At 32.1% G+C, this 22,899-nt stretch overlaps 3 protein-coding genes across 3 annotated transcripts; 2 read left to right on the top strand and 1 right to left on the bottom strand.

Annotated features, from left to right (window-relative positions):
* Nucleotides 1-3,460: 3,460 nt before the first annotated feature.
* Nucleotides 3,461-5,590, top strand: LOC7476361 (GDSL esterase/lipase At5g45950). The gene is made up of 5 exons (XM_002305061.4): nucleotides 3,461-3,844; nucleotides 3,925-4,055; nucleotides 4,198-4,431; nucleotides 4,801-5,047; nucleotides 5,149-5,590. Exons 1-5 carry the CDS (start codon nucleotides 3,571-3,573, stop codon nucleotides 5,337-5,339), a joined length of 1,077 nt encoding a protein of 358 aa, XP_002305097.1. The 5' UTR covers nucleotides 3,461-3,570; the 3' UTR covers nucleotides 5,340-5,590.
* Nucleotides 5,591-7,261: 1,671 nt separating this feature from the next.
* Nucleotides 7,262-10,018, top strand: LOC7470237 (ethylene-response factor C3). Its single transcript, XM_002305062.2, has 2 exons — nucleotides 7,262-7,315; nucleotides 8,981-10,018. Exons 1-2 carry the CDS (start codon nucleotides 7,262-7,264, stop codon nucleotides 9,836-9,838), a joined length of 912 nt encoding a protein of 303 aa, XP_002305098.2. The 3' UTR covers nucleotides 9,839-10,018.
* A 4,032-nt stretch (nucleotides 10,019-14,050) lies between these two features.
* LOC7470238 (pathogenesis-related genes transcriptional activator PTI5) lies at nucleotides 14,051-15,254 on the bottom strand. The gene has a single exon (XM_024599154.2). The coding sequence runs from the start codon at nucleotides 14,830-14,832 to the stop codon at nucleotides 14,281-14,283; it is 552 nt and encodes a 183-aa protein (XP_024454922.1). The 5' UTR covers nucleotides 14,833-15,254; the 3' UTR covers nucleotides 14,051-14,280.
* Nucleotides 15,255-22,899: the final 7,645 nt, after the last annotated feature.

The raw sequence follows: 22,899 nt of genomic DNA, 5'->3' as shown, positions 1-22,899 counted from the left end.
ATAAATATAAGATAGTTAATAGTTAGTATATGTATGTGTCTACTGCATGCTTGTATTTGATTATTTATAATTAGATTGACTAAAAATATATCAGCAATTTATTTAGAAAAAACTAAATACATTTTTTTTCATATAATATGTTATTATATATAAAACATTTCTATTTCTCTATCTTTTTCCCCCTAATAATATCATCAACAACCCCTTTCTATTTCTCTATCTTTTTTCCCCTAATAATTTCGAATTTAGTTATTATATTTGCAGTTTAAATAATTATGAATTTAAATTTTATATGTTCTAAATTAAATCTATAATTTTATTTGATTTATTGTCCTCAACATATAAGGGTTTTTTTGTTGTTGATTTGTGTTAATTGGAGGTTCATTGGAAGATTCATGGCGGATTGGGGCATGGATTTATATTTTTAAGTGAATTTCAAGTGGTGTAGGTGTCGAATCTATCGATAACTTATTACAGACCTTTTACTCTCATCAATGGGGCACTATAGTGCAGCCCGTTCTTCCATTCATAACTTTTGGGCGTAGATTCCTGAGTTGAAGTTCTATTTCATGTTTGTTTTTGCGGTAAAAATAGTATTTTAAAAAGAATTAAATTTAGTTTTTATTTAAAATTAATTTATTTTGAAATTAGATTGAAAGTACAATTCGTCTGTAAATATCTTAACAGAAAAATTACATCGGTATATACCGACGACATTACAAATGATATTACAGTGAGATTTAAAAAGGCAAATCGTACGGTAACGTGACATTTATACCAACAGAATTGCAGACGGAGTTACCTTCTAAATAATTTTATCAGTAATATTTAATTTATAACCCAACGCTCTACCCTCTTCTCCCTCTCCCTCATTTCTACTTCTTCCTTGTAAATTTTTTCTCAGCAACAAAACAATCACCCCTCCTCTCTCAATCTGAATACAACTCAATCTCCCACAACTTTTTCGGCCACCACATTTTTTTGTTATTTATAAATATATTTAACTAACAATATTTTTATCATACAGACTATGGCTCTTGGATGTGAGCCAAGCTCAATGAAACTTTTTATAGAAACGCACGTGCAAAGTGATGATTGTCAAAAAAGGGTGTAGCAGTTTGTCGACAACCGAGCTCAACACTTTGTGGTATGTTGTTTTCAACAATTTTTATTTCTTAAGTTATTATTTACTTAAATTTGATGATTTTATTTTTTATTCATAGAAGACATATAACAGCTGGTTGAAAGAGAGATACGGGGACGATCCTTTGACTCACTCGGATTTCAATCCGGATTTGTGGTTGGAGACAAGATCGTCCGGTGGACCCGATAGAAATCAAGTGTACGGACTCTCTAACATTACGGTCGAGAACTTGCAAACGACATGTAGTGTTTCAACCGTTGGATGTTCGTAATCGGTCCCGAGCACTTAGTCTCTGGAGTTTGCGGCTTTGTTAGGTTAAGAATTGCAATAACATACGACCCATCTCAATGAAAAATATAAATGACTCTGCGGATTATGAAGAATTCCGCCGAATAATCATGTATATGAGATCACAGATGGACGATACATGTACACCCCATTATTAGCCCCACGATCCCAGGGACGACCAGCCTCCTCTATTCTACTTTCATTGTATTTGAACGTATAAATTTGTAATAAATATTTTATTTTTATATTAAGATAATTGATTTTTAAATACTTGAATTTTATATTAATTTATATTTTTTAATTATTTTCTATTTTTTTTCAATATATATTTTTTTAAAATATTTTAAAATTATTATTGACGGGGTTATCGATGAAATAATTTCGTCAGTATATTTCAGAGAGTTGACAAAGAATTACAACAAACACCCCTGCAACTGTTAAATCACCGACGAGATTATTCTATTGGTATATTTCATAGAGTTGGAAAAAAATTACTGCTAATGCCACTGCAACTCACCGATGGAATTATCGATGAATTGAAGCGAGTTAATTTTTTTTTTGGCATGCATAGTCTGTCTGTACATCCATCAATAAATTTATTAACGACGGACTTATCGACATACCATAAATTACCGACGAGCATTTTTCAACAAACGGTTTTCGTCCGTGATTCTGTTTGTAAAATAATCACAGAGGGAATGTTAATGTAAATATTGAAAAAAATTTGTGTCGGTAAAACTATTAAATTTAATAATAAAAAATATTTTAAAAAATAATTATTATCACAATAACAAACATACACTTAAACAAATAAAAAACAGTCTTATTGTGAACAAACTGAAAAAAAAAACCCCTGAAAGAACTCATTTGAAAGTACATCAAATGAGGAGAGGAGGAGATGCTACTTACAAGGTCAATAGTTTTTGATGTAGTGATCAAATCTTTTTTTTTTTTCCAGTTATTAGAATCGATCGTCGTGCTTGTAATCTCTATTCGAATATTGTGAAATTATAATGGCTATGTATTATTTTCAGTATTAATAAAATTGTATTTTTGATATAAAAATATCAATTTAAAAAATAAATAAAAAAAATACTTTCATCACCAAATCTATACCACGCTGTTCAAAGCCCATATTGTTTTAAGCTTGGTAGGTAGAAAAATAAACTAATGTCATGTGTAACGCTAAACAGCAAAATTTTCCATGCAACGCAAAAAAGCAGAATTTGATTAATGCCTCGGGGCCCCAAACCATAGAGCAGGCTAAAAAGTGTAACATATTAATTATTATACGTAGATTTCTACTATATTTTCCTTCTTATAATTTTTTTATTAAAAAAAGAAAATGAACAAAACTCTGTGCAGAATTAAGACAACTGTCCCTACGGTGGCGCCTTCTGGCTAAAATTTAATTCTGATTTGCTTCTACTACAAAGCCAGTGTCATTGCTACAATAAAGCTTGTCATTTTTATGCACGTGTTATTGCCAACCAATGGAGCAGCTTCTCTTAATGGAAAGATAAAAATAAAAAAAATATTAATTTAACTTTTTCAATGTTTTTTTTCACATGTTTCAAGTCTAGTGTTAAATAAAATACCATTTTACTATTTCTTGTAAGATCAATATTAAAATATTATTTATTATAATAGTCTCTTTTTACTAGGTTTTTTTTTTAAAAAAATTTTGTTTGATTTTTATGAGGTTATCCTGATTTTATAATTTGTGTCATGAATTTAGCTAGTTTACCCAGATTAATTTGAATTATTTTTTTTAATTGTTTTTTTTTTAATTTTATTCTTTAATATTATATTAATTAAGAATTATTTGGATTGTTTTTAAACTCATTAAGTCAACCAGTATTGTATCGAGTTGTTAAAATAATTGTAGATTATTTATATTAAAATACAAGTGACTCTTTTAAATGATTTTTTAAATTTAAAATTCTCATAAATGAAAAGCTATATTTTCATTATTCGAAAGCTATATTATCTATTTAACTCTTTTAAATAGCATATTCATCTATCGGAGATGCTCGTTGCCTATTTAAGAAAGGTGTAGTAGTTCAAATCTTGCCTTCACTAATCAAATTCTCTTTAAATCTTATCAGTCTTGACAAATTTACAAGGAGACAACACCAATGCATTCAAGAGTTCCAATGGTGACGGTTCTAGCATTAATGGCACTGATGCCATTGTTCTCAGGAGCAGTGGACATTCGTCAATTGAGGCAATTGACAGCAAAACACAATGTGACTTGTGTTCTAGTCTTTGGAGACTCGAGCGTTGATCCTGGCAATAACAACCGCCTTCCAACGACTGTGAAGGGCAACTTTCCTCCTTATGGGAAGGACTTCTTTGACCGTCGCCCCACTGGAAGGTTCAGCAATGGAAGACTTGCCACAGATTTCATAGGTGAATTCTTGTCATTACGCTACAAAAATTCGTATGTCACCTTCATTTGATTAATATATAGTTTATGCTTCTTTCCCCAGCTGAGGCAATTGGTTATACGAAGATAATTCCAGCCTTTCTTGATCCTAATCTGAAGCCAACAGATTTGCTTCATGGTGTTAGTTTTGCTTCTGCTGCTTCTGGTTACGATGACCTTACTGCCAATCTCTCAGTAAGCCCACAAAAAATCCTTCTACTTTTCTTTTAACCACATTATCTTGCGAATACCAGAAAAAGTTCTGAAATGCTTGTCATTGTATGATGCTAACCTTTTCCCTTTCCTTTTTTTCCTCTTTGGTTGCAAATTGCAATAGCAAGTGTTGCCGGTTTCCAAGCAGCTAGAGTACTTGAAGCACTATAAGCTCCATTTGTCTCGGTTGGTAGGTGTAAAGAAGGCACAAAACATCGTAAATAATGCTATTTTTCTTTTGAGTATGGGCACCAATGACTTTCTCCAGAACTACTACTTGGAACCAAATCGCCCCAAGCAATTCAATGTTGAACAGTACCAAAATTTCTTGGCATCAAGGATGTTCGAGGACATTAAGGTGCTTACTCTCTCTTTCAATAAGTTATTACTATTTCGTAAACCTCAGTGATCTAGGAAATCAAGTTAGACAAGTTTGTGCACTTCCGTCTGATATTTGCTCAAAATCATTTCACATGCCTTTGCCAGTTGAAATATTGGTGATAATTCTACATCCTCTACCAAGTTCGTTGCTTTGCTGGAAACGGTCTTTCCATTCCCCAATAACTCGGCCTCTTGCTTGTCCATAGTATCATGAACATATTAAAGGGGCAATTTACATTTCTCATTGAATGCCATGCCAACTGATCGATATCTACTTTCTGAACAAATTTATGTTATATTTTCTTTTGGTAAGTTGGCACAGCGTTGATCATCAATATGTTTGCAGGAAATGAATAGACTGGGGGCCACAAGAGTGGTGGTTGTCGGGGTCCCTCCTCTGGGATGCATGCCACTCGTCAGGACCCTGGCGGGCCAGAATACTTGTGTCGAGAGCTATAACCAAGTAGCCTGGTCACTCAACGCAAAGATAAAAGAGAAACTGGCCATTCTCAAGAAAACAATAGGGATTAAAGATGCTTATGTTGATTGCTATGGTGTCATACAAAATGCAATCAACACCCCAAAGAAATTTGGTTAGTACATATCCCAAAAAAATCTTCTGTTTCACTCTTATTTACTATATATATTAAAAAAAAAACAGTAGTTGGTGATGATCTTTTTCTCTATTCGGCAGGATTGGTGGAAACTTCAAAAGGTTGCTGTGGATCAGGAACTATAGAATATGGGGACACATGCAAAGGCATGACCACATGTGCTGATCCATCAAAATATGCGTTTTGGGATGCTGTTCATCCAACAGAAAAAATGTACCGGATTTTAGCTGACGAGGCTATAGCATCTCTTGATGGAGCACTCATAGGCTAAAGGGTGTTTTTGTTGCTGTTGATTACAGGCTAGCAAACAGGCACCCAACAGCCTGTGAAGATTGGAAAAACGAAACTGGAAACTAAAATCCTTTTCGTCCTCTAATCCTCTTCACTCTTACTGTTTGATAATCTCGTAACACTATTTATAGTAGTAATGTACTGTTCAAGTCAAACTAAGTTTATTGTTCCTAGTTTTATTTTTTGTTCCAATTGTTATATCAATTATATTTAAGCAGATCGTTTCAGACACGAGCTTGTTGGGTAAATTCTACACTTCTAAATACTGAACGCTAATTTGTGATTGTTTGCCACTACCCACGCAGCCAGCCTCCCTTATATACCGGCTTGGTCAAGAACTAATAATCCCAGAAACACAAGAGAAACCAGCCCAGAAACCCGTGACCTCGTTTTCCAGTAGTCAAGAAAGGGGAATACCAGAGAAAACCAAGTGAACCATCAACAAAACCATACCCTCATGAACGGTTCCTCTCTCTCTCACATATTGTCATCACTGTCAGAAACAGTAAGAAGAGTTGAGTGATAAAATTTCATCTCTTTGGTTTTGTTTGCTCACCAAAACCGGCCACAACCCTTCCCCTCCTCATCGTGAACTAGCTAAACAACCTCTTTTAATTTTAATTTGTATTTTTTTTAAAATTTGATTCTTACTTTTTGATTTTTTTTGTTAAATTAATTTTTCTTTTTAATAAAAATTTTGTAGTTATTTTCTAATTAATTTTTTATTTCAATTTAATTTTTTATTTTTAAAATTTTTTTAGTTGTTAATTTTTGATTTTAAATAATTTGGGATAATTGATTTTTTTCTTTTTGATTTTATTTTTCTAGATTTTTTCAGATAAGGTGCTTTCAATTTAATGATATGAGTCATTGGTTTGACGCAAGTTGACTTTTTTTTTTTTTTATTTTAGTATTTGATATATATATATATATTTTTTAAAATGAGCATTGTAGTTTTCTTAATTTTATTTTCAATTGTATTATCCTGATCTAATTAGTTGGGTTACTAGTATGATAAGTTAACTTCATTACCTAGATTACAAGTAAGGGTATTTAAAAACAAGTGTATTTGTATTATCTAACCTCACCCAACTTATTAAAATCAGTTAATATAAATATTACAAATGATGATCGGTCACAAAAAAATTAATAAATAAATATTATAGATCGAATGCGAGTTAGAATATTTGAAAACTGCTCAACTGATCCAATTATCTCATCCCAAACAGCCCATATAGCTCAATAAATGTAAGTAACCCTTAAAAGTTGTTGGTATAAATAACATTTTCCCTTCTCTTTGTTTTTTTTCTTCAGATTACCTTCAAACTTTGAAGGTGTAGAATGCTTTTGTTTGTATTCGGCTATTACTCTTGTCTCTTCTTTTAAATTCAAGTAAAATCTCTCTCTCTCTCTCTCTCTCTCTTTTAAATTAGGTTTTTTATTATTAGTTTTAGATCTTATAAATAAATAATAGAGTTTATTTCTTTGTATAAATAACATTAATATATTAAAATAATTTAAAAAATTAATTTAAAATAAAAAAAAACAAATAGGCTGTAAGGCATTATTAACGATGTCTGGCGGCCGAAGAACCATGTTGTACCAACCATATGACTACCGGGCCGAAGAGGTTGCTTGAGTTTCATTATTTAGTTTGTTGCAGATAATAAAAGCCCGTTAGACAGGAGGCTTCTATGCTGTGGAATCATACCACGCCCAATACTCTCATATACAGACCCAATTCCAGCTGAATCCACAGCTTTTTCGAGAGAGATAACTTGGAAGAGAAATCAAAGGTCTTCATCTCTTTCTTCCGAATGAACTCTCAGCCAGTAGTTTCAGATAAAAGATATATGTGGGATAAAAACATTGATAAAAGAACCAAGTAGGAAGGAAATCGTAATGGGACCCAATAAACGTGTGGGACCAATTGGCACAACGTTTTCTCTGAGATGGGTAATGAAGGAAGCAAAAGGAGTTGATTTTTTAAATTGATCGAGCACACTACAACATCCTGATGCGGCGGAGTCTAAAGCACAACTTCGATATTGTAGGTGTCTGGCATCGAATATAATAAGTCATCTCTCTCCAATCCATTGAATTCAGATAGCCGCATTTGTACAATTTATCGCTGCTTCTATCACAAGCTTAATACATACCTCCCTTTTGGGTTTGAATTTCCATGTCCCATTCGTGTGGATCTCTTTTTTTATTATTATTATTAATCAAGTTCACAATCCCTGATCACCGAGAATTGACCGCAAAAATTATGCAACTGCTGATGCTGTAAGGGTATTTTCAAACCCAATGACTAGACCATAACGAGTTTATAATTCACTCTGGGTTAAAGGTAAAAGGAGCTTGTAAGGTGTTTATGGATGAATCCGTGCTCTGATAGATTAAGCTTTTGGATTTGGTATCCATAACTGTATTCAAGGTCCTCATGGTATGCAGGTTTCTTAACCAAATCTCCTTGACAGAAGGACAGGGCTCGAGCCCAACACCTTCGTCTCGGAGAAAGCATTACTCTGACGATTAGTTTGGAGGGTTTTTGCGGGTTAGAACACCTCGAAGAGCTCACAACAGAACGGGTTCTATATAGAATCCTTTAGTTCAGTACTTAAAGCATCTGGCACATGGAATTGCATCTTAGTGTATTCAATAATGCTGGTAAGTGATACAGAATATTCAAGATCCGAGACGACTGAAAAGGAATGTCTGGAAAGGACCTTTAAGCTTTTAAACCAGGAATCTCAATGGGAACATGATCTCTTAAATGCCTTACAGCTAGATATTAACAAAAAGTATCTGCAAAGCAAACTAAGCATCAAGGTTTATACCCTCTTCCCTCACTTTTTTGAAAATACACAACTGTCACTCTTCAAGATTCAGCAACTTGAATTTGTCAAAGGATTCAATAGAATGACTCATCATTTGGTGTATTATGCTTGAACTCCTGCCACATTCACCTGAAGTCATTCAGTACTCTGCACCTGGGATAAGAAATGGCCAGTATAGGTACATCAAGAATTTTTAGACCTAGGAAAGATTTAACTATAAGAGTACTTAGAGTCTAAAATTGAATATTTATTTAGGAAATTCAAAGTAATTTTCTAATTAGGGTAGCTTTATCTGTATCTGTGTGTGACTGTACTTCAATATAAGGAAAGTGGTAACACATGGGGATAACAAAGCTAAATCACACCAGAGCAAGAGCAATATAAAACTCAGCAGATTCTCCTTTGCCAGCTTTCAATTCCTCAGGTTCCATGTCTCTCATGTAATTTAATCATGAGCTACCGGAAAATTTCCAGTAAAATATGCAGAGCACATACGTAGATAAATCCCTGCAAATGATTAGAACGTGTACACAAGTCAACAGAGAAGCCTTAAAATACACGTATCACCTCTTTCTTAATTAGTGTTTAAATTCCAATATCCTCCATGACTTTAGATGTTAAGTGGATTAAAGCACAAGTTTCCAAGTGGATTAAAATCCTATCAATGTTGTAGGATAAGCATAGCTTAGCTGTTAATTAACAGATTACGCGTGTGCTCATATATATATATATATATAACACCGTCCTCCTCCCTTTTTAATGTTTGTGTGAAATCAACTAGCCAATTCTTTTTTATGTAAATGACAACATGACTATACAAAGTGATCATCGTGCAGCATCTGAAGGAATCTTAGAGAATGTTTGGGCAAGCTACATAGGAGAAGATAGAGGAGACATAGGGATTAGTAATAGTGAACAAGAGGTGTCTAAATCATGGCAGGATTTGCCTAGTCTTGATAGGAGAGATGAGTCGATGGAGGCTCTACAAAGGCTACCGAGTCTAGGCAGGTGGATCTCGATGGGTGCTGAGACCTGGGAGGAACTTCTTGATGGAATCATTCCTGAAATTAACGATACTTGCAATGATAGTGCAGAAAACAAAGGCCCCAGCAGCCTAAGCTCCAAAGCGAGTGCTGTGAAAGTAGAGAAAGTGACCACCAGGCATTACCGGGGAGTAAGGAGGCGGCCTTGGGGAAAGTATGCAGCAGAGATAAGGGACTCGTCGAGAAAAGGAGCTCGAGTTTGGCTTGGGACTTTTGAGACAGCTGAAGAAGCAGCTTTGGCTTACGACAAGGCTGCTTTGAGAATCAGAGGCCCCAAGACATACCTCAACTTCCCACTTGAAACAGTTGCTAAGGCTATGTGCATTGACTGCTCCAAAAACGACTCCAATGTTTTGTCCACCACAAATTCTCAAGGGAACAACACTTCTTGCACATTTCCGGGAAGCAGTGACAAAGTTTCAGTTATCCATAGAAAAAGGGCTTCAAGAGATTGGGAAGTGAAAAGTGAGTCGACAATGATGGAACAACCTGGACTCAAGAGAACGGCTCGCGTAGAAGAATTGTATGCGAATGATGTGGTAGAATTTCAGGACCTGGGGAGTGACTACCTGGACAGTTTGCTGTCCTCTTTCTAGATGATGTATATCATTGGTATAATTATTTTTACTTCTTACACAATACTTTATTAGGCATACGGAGTGCTGTCAATGTAGGAATTCAAAGGCGGTCAGGAATATTATTTGTAGTCAGGTTTTGTATGTCTAGTAAAATGTTCCTTTTCTTCCAAAAAAATCATTATTATCTTCTTTTCTGTATATTCTAATTAGTGTTTTTTTTATTATGTTAGCTTGGTAATTTTTAAAGTGTTTTTTTTTAAATGTATTAAAATATATATTTTTTATATTTTTAAAAATTTATTTTTGATATTAGAACATCAAAATAATTTAAAAATATAAAAAATATTTTTCAATAAAAATAAATTCTAAATTTTTAGTAAACAGGCCGCTAGCCATATTGCCAAACAGGTTCTTATTAATTTAACACTAATATCTAAAACGAAACGTTGTTTTATTGGGTTGTTCCTCTCCTTTTATATTTGCCGGTTCATCCGATTGTTTATAACCAATTTTTTTCTTCTTGATTCTTGATTTTTTTTTTATTAATTCTTGATTTTTATTTTTAATTTTATCTTTACAAGTTATTATGAAACCATTTTAAATATTATAATCTACTTTAATTTGGATGTTCTTACATAATTAATGCACGGTGTAGTATTGTAATATTAAATTGATTAACAATTTTGTGAAATAGGATTTTAGGTATTCTTAAGAACAAAATTTATTAACAACTAAAACAAATTGTTGTGTTTACTCTATTGCTATTATTTTTCCTCTCACATTTACCTATTCACTCTACTATTGATATTTAATTTTCAATTTAGTCCTTAAAACTTTTATTTTTTACATTTTGGTCATCAAACTTCTTTCTTTTTAATTTAATCACTGCAAGTTATGTTGGAATGATATTGTATATTATAATCTACTTTAATTTTCATGCTTTCATGTATCCAATGTGAGTTGCAATACTTTGATGTTAAATTGAATAATGTTTTTACGAAATTGAATTTTAGGTTATTCTTAAAAAAATTTCAAAGAACTATGATCAAAGTGAATATTAAAAAAAAGCATTTTCTCATTTACACTATTTAAAATGTGTGAAAAGTTAAATTTGATCCCTTAAGTTTTAATTTTTCAATATGTGGTCTCAGTTCTTTAAGCTTTTTATGATTAAATCATAATTTTTTTTTTTATGTTTTAATCCCTAAATGTTCAGAGAAAAGAGACAAAATTATCTAAAAAAAATAAGAGAGCAAGCTCTCGAATAACCAAATTTCATCCACCAATAACTATATTTTTGGTGTTCATGAATTCATCTTTAAAAGAAAAACTCAATAGAAGTTATTCTCACCTTTAATGATGCATGCATGAGAAAGTAGATCTTGACTCAATAAGTATTTTGATTGGTTTGATTTTAAGTTTTTAGTCCAATTAAAATATGTTTCGTGGTTAGAAATGAGGTTTTCAAGGTCAATATAATTGTTTTTAATGTTTTTGGATTGAAAAAGCTAAAATTTAGGTTTTTAGAATTAAAAAACTTAAACCTCAATTTTCCAGTCATAAGATCCATATCAGGTTATTAGAAATCATTTTATTTAAAATGTTTGTGAATATTTATTTATTTTTTTATTCAATAAACCATATTACTAATTGAAAAAATATGTTTTTGTAAAAACCAAAAACAATTCATGAATAAGAAAAGAGAACTTTAACTAGAAAACACATTTTCCTTCAAAATTTAAATCATTGTTTTTAATGAATATCCATTTTAATTGTCAAATAATTAAATAAAAAAAATCTAAAAGGTACCTTATGAGACGAACTCAAAGAAATATTTGTATGTGTATTTATTCCATACTTCTTATAAAGAAGATCAACTTTTCACTTTAATTTTTAATTAATATTGACAACTCTTTTATTATTTATAAGTTCATATATATCTCTTTTTAATGTATTTTATTAAGCACTATCATCATGTTTCAAGTTCTTAATGTAAAAACTTTTTGATACTAGAAAAAAACATCTACTTTTATTTTACTTTAAAAATTAATTTGAAATCCAATCCGTAATATAGCACATTTACACTAAGCAGTACTATAATAAAAATTAAGCAATATATTACATATGTTAAGCTTGGTGGTTGTCATCCTGCAAAAGAAGAGGAGGAAAAGATGAGTGCCTGCTCTAGAAAATTTAAGGTAAGAGAAAAAAAAGAAAACCATTGCAATGAACTTTTCAGGAAATTAAAGGAATCTCTAGGATTAGTGAAATCAATCACATGTTAGTTACTACCACATTAAAATCTACTTTTCATTTACTGGAAAGTATACTTTTAATAAAGAAAAGGTAGCAAGGGACTCAGCATTTGTTAATTTGCAAACTTTAGGGATTGAAGGGTTGGTCTTATAGGCTCATGAATTACAAGTAAGTGTTTGGAAATATAGTTGTATCCGTGTTTTAAAAAAAAATATTTTTTTGTTAAAAATTATTATTTTTTTGTATGTTTTGGATTGTTTTGATGCGCTGATCTCAAAAATGATTTTTTTAAAATGAAAAAAATATCATTTTGATGTATTTCGGAACGAAAAACACTTTGAAAAGCAACCACAACCACACTTCCAAACAGACGCTTAGCCGCAGGGGATTAAGAAAATGATTGAAAGAATGATAATAATTATTTTATTAAAGTGTTTTTTTATTTAAAAATATATTAAAATAATTTTTTTTTAAAAAATCATTTTTATCATGCATATGATCTAAAAATATAAAATATTAATTTTGTTTTTAAAAAATAGATCTAAAAGAAACTCCGAGAATTCCAAACCTTTTTTTTGGATTTGTGGAAACCCCACCTTCTGGAAAGTGTATTTTATGGGCCCAGATGAGCGAGTAAAACCCTGGCTGTTCCAGGCTCTTACAAGAGGTGCACGCCCTGACTCGAACTCGAGACCTGCTGTGCAGATCTCAAGCCCTTTACCATCATGCTACGTCTCTTGGGACCGAGAATTCCAAACCGCGCATGAGAAAAACATATCCCTGTTATAATATGAGCTTGACCTGTTCAAAGTTGATTGCTTTAAAGGTGCCGGCGGCTGGAGGCTTACTGGCCAAAAGGAGGAAGAAGAAGAAAAAACACTCATACGGATACTGACGTCTAGATTTTGATAGTTAACCTGAATTGAAGAGTAGGTGGGCATAAATAGAAGAGAAGGAAGATTCAAATTAGATAAGTAATGACAGCAATTTTGGTCAAATTTGATCAACAATGAGCCAATGCAGTGCATGAACGTGCTATGCATGTGCACCAACCAAGTTCTTGGACAAGGGAGACAAGCGATTTTGAAGTTTGGTTGGGTGACATGAACCTAATTTTCTTGCTCGGAGAATTTTAGGCAATATTCCCCGATCACTTCGCCTTTTCAAAACCTCTCGAGTTCAATGTTCCAATTACTATAACTGTGGAATATTGAACGGAGCCCGAAGTGGAAATGACGAGAGCAAGGGAATAACGAAGACCTTCTCTCGCACCCACACGACTTCGCCGCCGAAGCTACTCTCTCGGGCCAGCCTCAGCACCTCCATTCGTGGCATCAAGAGGGTGTTCGTGGCTGCGGTAATTTGTTATTTTTAATTTTTTTATGCTTTTAAATTATTTTAATATACTTATGATAAAAATAAAATTTTAAAAATAAATAAAGATAATATTTAGTATTGTAGAGTGATTTTTTATAAAAATTATTTTGACAAACAAAAAATATTTTAAAAAATAATATATATTACTCTCACAAACACTCCTTAAATCATTTGTAAAATACCCACCTCGCCATCATCACTAAAATTCTCGTTACATAAGAGACCATGTTGATTTGAGAAATCCGATTCATATCAATTAATTAATTTCTTTTTAATGATTTTATTTTTATAATTATTTTTTAAAGTATTTTTTACACGAAAATATATTAAAATAATATTATTTTAGTTTTTAAATATTATTTTGGATGTAAAAGTATAATTTTTTTTAAAGATTAAATTTTTATAAAACTCTGTCAAGACAACATGGATTAAAAATGGATTTGTAATAGATTTGCTCACCCCAAATGATACTAAAAAAAAAAAACTTTGAAGCTATATATGGTATTTTTGGTTCAAAAAGTACTGACCATCTCATCATCATCATCATCATCCACACAGTGCTTATGATCAAATTCAATTTTTAATCACAACTTCATATCTCAGAACAAATTGGATTTATAATCTTTAATTAGTTCCTTGTCGTTGCTCTTGCCCTTATGACACTCATCTTGGTACAGAATAACACTTCATTGATACACTTGCATTATGCATTTGACGCAGTCTACAAACTATACCAACTGACCTCTTCTCATATGCAAGTGATGATCATAGACAGAGTCCAATAACAACAAATTTTTTGCTCGACAAATTTGAGCAAAATCTACTAATTAATTCTCTACGATATCAGGCCCCTTATGACGCGGCTCCCCACTTTTGCTACTCTGTGATTCAGGTTGCGATGCTGCAATTGATATTGTCCTACAGCTAAAACTTGTATCCAAAGCATTTTTACTTGACCTTGTTGAGCTCAAAATTGGCTGAAAGTTTTGAGCTGATGTAGCTGCAGCAACCACTTCAGCTGGAAAATTAAGGAGGGCCTTAGAGCCGCGCATGTTAAAAGCAGCCCTATCATAAGCCAAGGCAGCCTCCTCTGCCGTTTCGAATGTGCCTAGCCATATACGGGCCCCGCGTCGCCTGGAGTCGCGAATTTCGGCAGCATATTTGCCCCATGGCCGACGCCTCACGCCTCTGTAGTGCTTCTTTGCTACGGCTGTCCTAGCTGGTTGGAGCATGCCTGAAGTGTTGATATGGCTTCTTGGAAGCGTATTATTTGAACTGCTATTTGGGGCACTGATCTCACTGATCATATGGTATATGACCATGTCTTGCGAGTCATTCTCATTTAAAGGGAGATCATGGCTCTGGGAGGTTAATACCATGGCTAATATCTGCTTTTTGCTGGGAACTAAGGGGACTTGGCTGGTATTGATTCTGTGGGATTTTGGAGGAAGCTTCAAGATTGTAAAATGGGGCTCTAGACTTGGTATTTAAACTTGGTATTGTGTGAGTCATAGGTTGTGGGGTCTATGGAATTTCTTTTAGTCATCAAGAAAGCAAGAGGAAGCCACATCGAGAACAGCTCTGAACAGGCTCTTAAACCTGTTGGATCGTGCAGCTAAAAAGCCATGAATACCAATGGGAAAGTGTTGGTGTCATCAACCAAATTTTATAGTGACATACGATGAGAAGCGTCATTCTTGGTTGATAGGTAGACAGCTAATAAGAGTTTCAAAAGACATGTATCTTCTTGTATTCTGAATGGAAATTGCCTTTCCTACGGAAAAATCACAGGTCCATGGGAAGAATACATACAGTTCATTCTCCATTTAGAGGGTGCTTTCGTACCGGACTTTATAAGTAATTGTATTTTAAATATTAGTCATGTAGAAACTGAAAGAACATGTTTTTTTTTAATTGATGGAAATATGTTTTTATTTATTTTACATGTAAAAATTTATCTCATAGTAGATTTAATCAAACATGTATTTTTTAAAATCTACTTTTTAAAACCACAACTAAAAATATTTCTTTTAAATTTGTTTTTTTAAAACCAGAATGATCACAAAAGCTATCACAATGCTAAATACACTAAGACATCATTTATGTACGCGGTGCAATAGTGTTTTTTTGTGCAAAACTTGAATTTATTTTATTTTATTTTTTTTCAATGTTTTTAAATTGTTTTAACATATTAATATCAAAAATAAATTTTTTAAAAAAATTATTTTAATATATTAAAAAAAAATTATTTTAAAAAACAACTAATACAACGTTACATAAACTACTTAAATGTTGATAGGGTAATTAACCAGTACAGTAGAATTGGCACTGTATATATTTTTTAATTTTTAATATATAAAAGGAAGAGTTATCCCATTTCCCAATAAATTCAATTTAATTTGGATTCCACTGGCTGGTGACATCGTGAGGAGAGACCATTCTGGATGACAATCCTTGTCAGCTCATCACAATGGTAAATACTTGAGTGGTTGTGTCTCTTGAAACCATCGTCTCAATCTTTATCTAATTTGACTTTTCAAAGGGTCTCCGGGTCATGACATGACTCATTTGCGATTGAATCAATTATGGGAAGAAGGAAGAATTTTTTATTTTTATTTTTTATAAAAAAAGAAGGGTCCTTAATTTATTTAAGAAATAAAGAAAGGTTATTTGATAAAAGAAAGAGAGGGTCTTACAATGACCAAACGCTTACAAGGTTTGAATGTGAGAAGCAGCGACTCTGAGTCTCTGACACCTAACTACGATTCTTTCTTGTTCGGTTCAACAGAAAATAATGTTATTACTAGTCACATTACCTGCACGGGTTAATTTTTTCGTATAAAAAATATAAAAAAAAACTAAGATTCAAATTTCTATAAAGCTATACCTATGAGTTTTAGATTTAGCTGCAACGCCTGATCCAAGAGTGATATTTATAATATTAATAATAACATTAATGAAGAAAAAGAAAAAAAATTAAATGGAAGAAAAAAACTAATGAAGAAAAAGAAAAAAAATTGAATTAAATGGGTTAACCCTTCAAACCAGGTTAACCTGTCAAACCTGAAATTCGCGTCATAAAAATTTGATAACTAAATAGAAAAAAAAATTGACGCGTTAACCCGTCAAACCCGAGATACGTGTCATAAAAGTCTGATAATTAAATAAAAAAAATTTAACATTAACAAACTAAACTAAACAAAAAAAAATTAATTAAAAAGAAGAAAAGCAAAAATTCTGGATTAACTCATCAAACTCGGGATCCGTATTATGAAAATATGATAACTAAATAAAAAAAATTAAACATTAACAAACTAAATTAAACAAAAAAAATTCATTAAAATAAAAAAAACACAAAGAAAAAAACAAAAACAAAAAAATAATAATTTAAAAACGTAAAAAAAAAAGAAGACAACTCAGTATTTTAGTATATGTAATTATTATTATATTATTATAATTAAAATATATAAGTTCAATGAAAAAAATCAACAGGAAGAAAAAAAAACTAATGAAGAAAAAAAAAATTTGAATTAACTGGGTTAACCCTTCAAACCAAGTTAACCCGTCAAACCTGAGATTCACATCATGAAAGTTTGATAACTAAATAGAAAAAAAAATTGACGGGTTAACCCGTCAAATCCGAAATACGTGTCTTGAAAGTCTGATAATTAAATAGAAAGAAATTTAATATTAACAAACTAAACTAAACAAAAAAAATTAATTAAAAAAAAGAAAAGCAAAAATTCCGGGTTAACCCATCAAATTCGGGATTCGTATCATGAAAACATAATAACTAAATAAAAAAAAATTAACATTAACAAACTAAATTACACACAAAAAATTCATTAAAAGAAAAAAAAAACAAAAAGAAAAAAGCAAAAACAGAAAATAGAAAACCCATAAAGGCATAAAAAAAAGCTCAGTATTTTAGTATATGTGATTATTATATTATTATTATAATTATAATATATAAGTTCAATGAAAATAAAAGCGTGAGAAACATTACTTTTCCCACGTCTTTTAGAGTATTGTTAATATATTCTTTATAAATATAATTTCATATAGCACTCCAATACTCCCTCTTCCCATTGATTGGCTTACGAATCTCACCAATCACACCCAAAAGAAACAAAGAGAAAGAAAGAGAGATGGCTGGAGGGGCTCCAACATCTGGTGGAAAGGAATACCCTGGAAAGTTTACTTTCAGGGTGTTCTTCACTTGCCTTTTTGCAGCAACAGGAGGTCTGATTTTTGGTTATGATCTTGGTATTTCAGGTGTGTAATAATGTAGAATTAATCAGTTTCTTTTTGAAGATATAATAATCGTATCTTGATTTTTGTGTGTTTCTAACCAATTATTTATTTCGTATACTAATTTAACCTCTACGATGTTTCTTGGTGTTGAAGAACGGAAAAAAAAATTTACAACGATTTGCAGTGGTTTTGTTTTGGTTTAGTGTTAATAAATAATTAATTGTAGCAATTCGAGGTTATCTGTTAAGAGGTTCAAAGATCGAAATTAGGCTTTTTTCTTCAGTCTTGTGTTGACTATGACCCTAAGAAAGTTGGGGCTCTATGTGGTGATAGTTTGAATACATAATATGATCCACATCTTGTTCATGAGATGTTAATTAAATCTAAGTTAATCTCTGGGAGTTTTTTTTTTTTTTTTTGCAGCCATTGATACTTATTTCTTTATTAGTTGTGTTTACTGATAGAGAAAATTCAACAATTCAGTTACTCATAGTTTGATTCCCCTGTTGTCTCTGTTTTTTGCAATGCCTCCCCGTGATTTTCGCAAGATTTTAGCAAGAGAGAACCTGCTTCCCTTAATGTTCCAATTTCTTTAGGTCAATAGCATGTATGTCTATAATCTGAATGAAGACATGACTTATTTTGTGTTCAATAAATAATAATTAAGATAGCCACTATCATATTTCAAGTTCAGTTTTTTAATTGTGATATGCCTTGGTATCTCTGAAGAGTTTTTGAAGAACATGGCAACAATGAAAATAGGAACAAAGGATGCACCACTAAACTGCAGAATCAGACACAAAGGCAAAGATACTTGATGTTCAATGAAATAAAAACGCTCCTTTGTCAGGTGGTAAATTTTTGTAAACGTCGAAAATGATGGGGCATAGCCCATACACAATAATTTAAGATGCAGACAACAACATAAGCATAGTTATTTGTCACAACACAGTCTTAAAAAGCAATAAACAGAAAAATATTCTAACCTTGAAGTCTAAGTCCTCTCCTGAAAGATGATATGATAAAGGAAAAAATGAACTGCAAAGGAAAGCATAACAAATTATGGCTGTTATACACAGACAAAAACAAAAGCACATCCCACTCGAACCCTCAACAAACAAAAGTTGCACAAAAACACACCTTTAAATATCATAAGAGAGCTGGGAGCCGAGAGAATTGAATTGCTAAAGAACCATTTCTGAAGAGCACCATCGCATGCAATAAAACAATTAGAAGTGTCTGCCAACTACAAACTAAAACAGAACAGGAAATAATGAAAACGCAAGGGCAAGCATGTGTGCATAATGATGCCAACATCACATTCATTTAATGCACTATTAAAAAGACTGGCTGGCTTGACTTTGTCTAAATGGAACCTAAAGACGTGTAAGTTTATTGCCTCTTTGCATGCCCTTTTAATTATCTTGAAGCTGATGACATGTTAGATAATTCAGTATCCCCCTCAACTCTATAAACTTTATAGAAGGAAAAGAAGACGCAATTACAGAAAAAGAAAAAATAACAGCATAATTTTTCAAAGCATTTAAGATACCGATATCATGATGTCGCTTTTTTGGAACCTGAAAAGAAAAGCGAGACAGTTCGGAAAGCAAGCGAGGTATATGTATAATATAATAATATAATTACAATATAATAATATATATAATATATAGGGGAAGTCTAAAAGGCGTGGGGAAAGCTACAGTGCTTTCCCCACGCGTTTTAGAGTTACATGACCCGCACGATGCCACGGGTCAATTTGTTTTGCATAAAAAATATCAAAAAAAATTAAGATTTGAAAGTGTTAGGTCTTTCTGCAAAACTATACCCAAGAGTCTTGGGTTTGACTGCAACGTCTGACCTAAGAGTAATATTTATAATATTAATAATAACATTAAACTTGTATGACCCAAGTTTAAGTGGATTTGACTGCAATACTAGACTCAATAGCATTGGATGTAGGTCTGGCTGCAAGGTCGTGTCATAAAAGTGTGATAATTAAATAGATTAATTAAAAAGAAAAAAACAAAGAAAAAAAACCAACAGAAAGAAAAAAAACTAATGAGAAAAAAAAAAAAAAATTTGAATCAATTGGGTTAACTCGCCAAATCAGTTTAACCCGTCAAACTTGGGATTCGTGTCATGAAAGTGTAATAACTAAATAGAAAAAAGATTTAATATTAATGAACTAATTTTTTTTAAAAAAGATTAATTAAAAAGGAAAAAGCAAAGAGAAAAATACCTACAGGAAGGAAAAAACTAATGATATCCGTGTCATGAAAGCCTGATAATTAAACAGAAAAAATTTAATATTAAGAAACTATAGATAAAAAAAAGAAACTAAAGGCATAAGCTTTTTCACTGTGAATTGCACTGTGCTATTCAAAGTAAAAGGCTTAAAAAGGAAAAGAGAAAGGAAAAAAAAAAAAACAAAGGCATACGCCACGGGTTAATTTTTTTTTTCTTGCATAAAAAATATCAAAAAATGCTAAGATCTAAGAGTGTTAGGTCTTTTTGCAAAGATATACCCATAAGCCTTGGGTCTAGCTGTAACGCTTGACCCAATAATACTATTTATAATATTAATAATAACATTAAACTTACATGACTTAAGTTTAAGTGAGCCTGACTGCAACACCGGACCCTAGAGCATTGGATGTGGGTCTGGCTATAAGGTCGTGTCATAAAAGTGTGATAATTAAATAAATTAATGAAAAAGAAAAAAACTAAGGAAAAAAAAACCAATAGGAAGAAAAAAACTAATAAAGAAAAAGAAAAAAATCTGAATTAACTGGGTTAACCCTTCAAATCAGGTTAACCCGTCAAACATCTCCAACATCTTCAAATTTATCCCTAGTGATCTCCTTCTCCATTGCACATCATATTCCATATTATTTATATCTTTTATTGATTTTTCTTCATTCTAAGTTCTCATTACTCGTCTGGGTTTACTACCTTTAATAACGATCGAGAGAGGGGTGTTTTGTTGGTGGTTGCTCGATAATAGGTCTGGTTTGGGAAAAAGCTATTAGGGATGAAGGTTTGGGTTATGAGTTCGTAATGTTTTGGATGCAGATGGTTAGTGAGGTCATGATAAACTATGTGTAGGTGCGTTCTCTCAAGATGTCTGGCATGCATTTCTTTCTTCTTGTTTGTTTGTTTTTTTTTTTTTTTCCATTTTATACCTCCAAAAAAACCAAATTAACCCTCATTCACACTGTTTTTAATGCAAAAACCATGATAAAAAACCCTTAGACGACATCCTATAAAATTTCGAACATAAGAGCACGAAAGTAATTATATTATATATTAAAAATGAATTTATAGAAAAAACCCTTACATGGTAACCTAAACAATTTTGGCCATAAGGGTTTTGCAGCACTATGCAAACAAATACAAAATAACCAAAAAAACCCTTCAGTGCAAGCTAAATTTTGCCTTTCTTTTAAAGATAGTATAGTATTTTCAGTGTTTATTTTTTGTTTGAAAAACCTAATCTAACCAACAAAAACCAATAATGACAACTGAATCTATATGAGAAGATGATCTCACCCCTCAAACCAAGACCTCCTGCTTACCTTGACATAAGATACCATGTAATTAAAATCCATAAAATTACAATATTGCAAATGAGAATTCCTCAAATATCATTTCTTGTTATTTTATAATATTTTTTTTTCAGACAAGTAATCTAAGGAAACATAAAAAAAAGATCTTTAATGCCAATGTCAAATGCAGAATTGTATCATGTGCAAAATTCTGCTGATTTTTTTTTTTTTAGTTTAACGTGGGTGTCCGGGCCAGCTTGCGCGCACCTCGACTAATCTCACGGGCCCTGAAGTTAATGACCATGTAAGCCTCCAGTGGTCATCATATGAGCAACTACAGGGCTCGAACCTGAGACCACAGAAGGAGCAAACCTCTTGATCCCAAACTCTTACCACTAGGCCACCACCTAGATAATTCAAAATTCTGTTTCTTGCTAGATTTTACTGTAAGTCCAACAGCTAAAATGGAATGTGGGTGGATCTTCTACTAGAAAACCTGGTAATACTGGTATTAGGGGTGTTCTTCGAGATCATAAGGGTGTGGTACAATATATGTTCTCTATGCCAGTAGGGATTAAAGATTCCAATGAAGCATAGCTAATTGCAGAGAATTATAATTGAATTGGATTCTTCCAATGTGATCAACTGGATAATTAAAGAGTATAACAATATGTTACTAGTAATTGTGAATTTGTGGCTTGGTTTTGACAATTCTTTTTTCATGTTGTTTATAGCCTTGTACTAGCTAAATGATAAAGTATAACTTCTTAATTCTTAAAAACAGAAATAGCCTTGTACTAGCTAAATGACCTTCGATAATCTTGAACCCAAGTCAAAAGCATAACCGTGATCTACGAGATACCGACCCATATACCTCGTAGGCCTACTTGGGCTATGATTTTGTCAGACCAAGTCTCCAGGGCCCGGCCTTCCCTGCCATAGGTCGGGATGGCTAGACCGCATGGCCTGGTCTGATCATAGCCTTATGGACGAGCTAGTCTATAATGGCTATATCTCTCTAAACAAGGCAGGGCCTTCTTTAAAACCGAAGAAATCAAGAGATTTCTCAATAGTTAAGAATAAAAAAAATAATACTTCCATGGCTATAAATCTTGACATTTTCTTCATGAGGGTACGTATATAATCAATTTCTTAATATATACTGTTTATGTTTCAGAAAAATAACAAATAAAAAAAATAATGGCGTTTCAAAAGTATTTTTGAAAAAAATTATTTTTTTTTCTTTACTTCAAATTAATATTTTTTTGTGTTCTTAGATCATTTTGATGCGCTGATATCAAAAATAATTTATTAAAAATAAAAAAAATATTATCTTAATGCTTTTATAAATTAAAAACACTTTAAAAAAAAACCACAACACAACTATATTTTTAAACACAATGGAGTTTAAAATTCTCTAATTAAGAGAGAGTAGTCTAGGCATACTCTTTTTCAAAAATCACAAACCTAATAAACCATTCTCAAAGTTCAAGAAAAATGTTTGGCCCAGCTTGGTCTCCGACTAAAAAAGGTCTCGACTCCTCCAAATTAAATTGTCAAAGAAAATAAATAATAAATAATGATAATACAGTACATGGGTTTGCTGTATATTTGCTTCTCGGATCCAAGTGCTAGTCGGAAAAA

The sequence above is a fragment of the Populus trichocarpa genome, chromosome 4 (assembly GCF_000002775.5).
Source record: "Populus trichocarpa isolate Nisqually-1 chromosome 4, P.trichocarpa_v4.1, whole genome shotgun sequence".
Taxonomy (NCBI): Eukaryota; Viridiplantae; Streptophyta; class Magnoliopsida; order Malpighiales; family Salicaceae; genus Populus; species Populus trichocarpa.
Note: the sequence above shows the minus strand (reverse complement) of the source record. Positions and strands in the feature narration are given on the sequence as shown.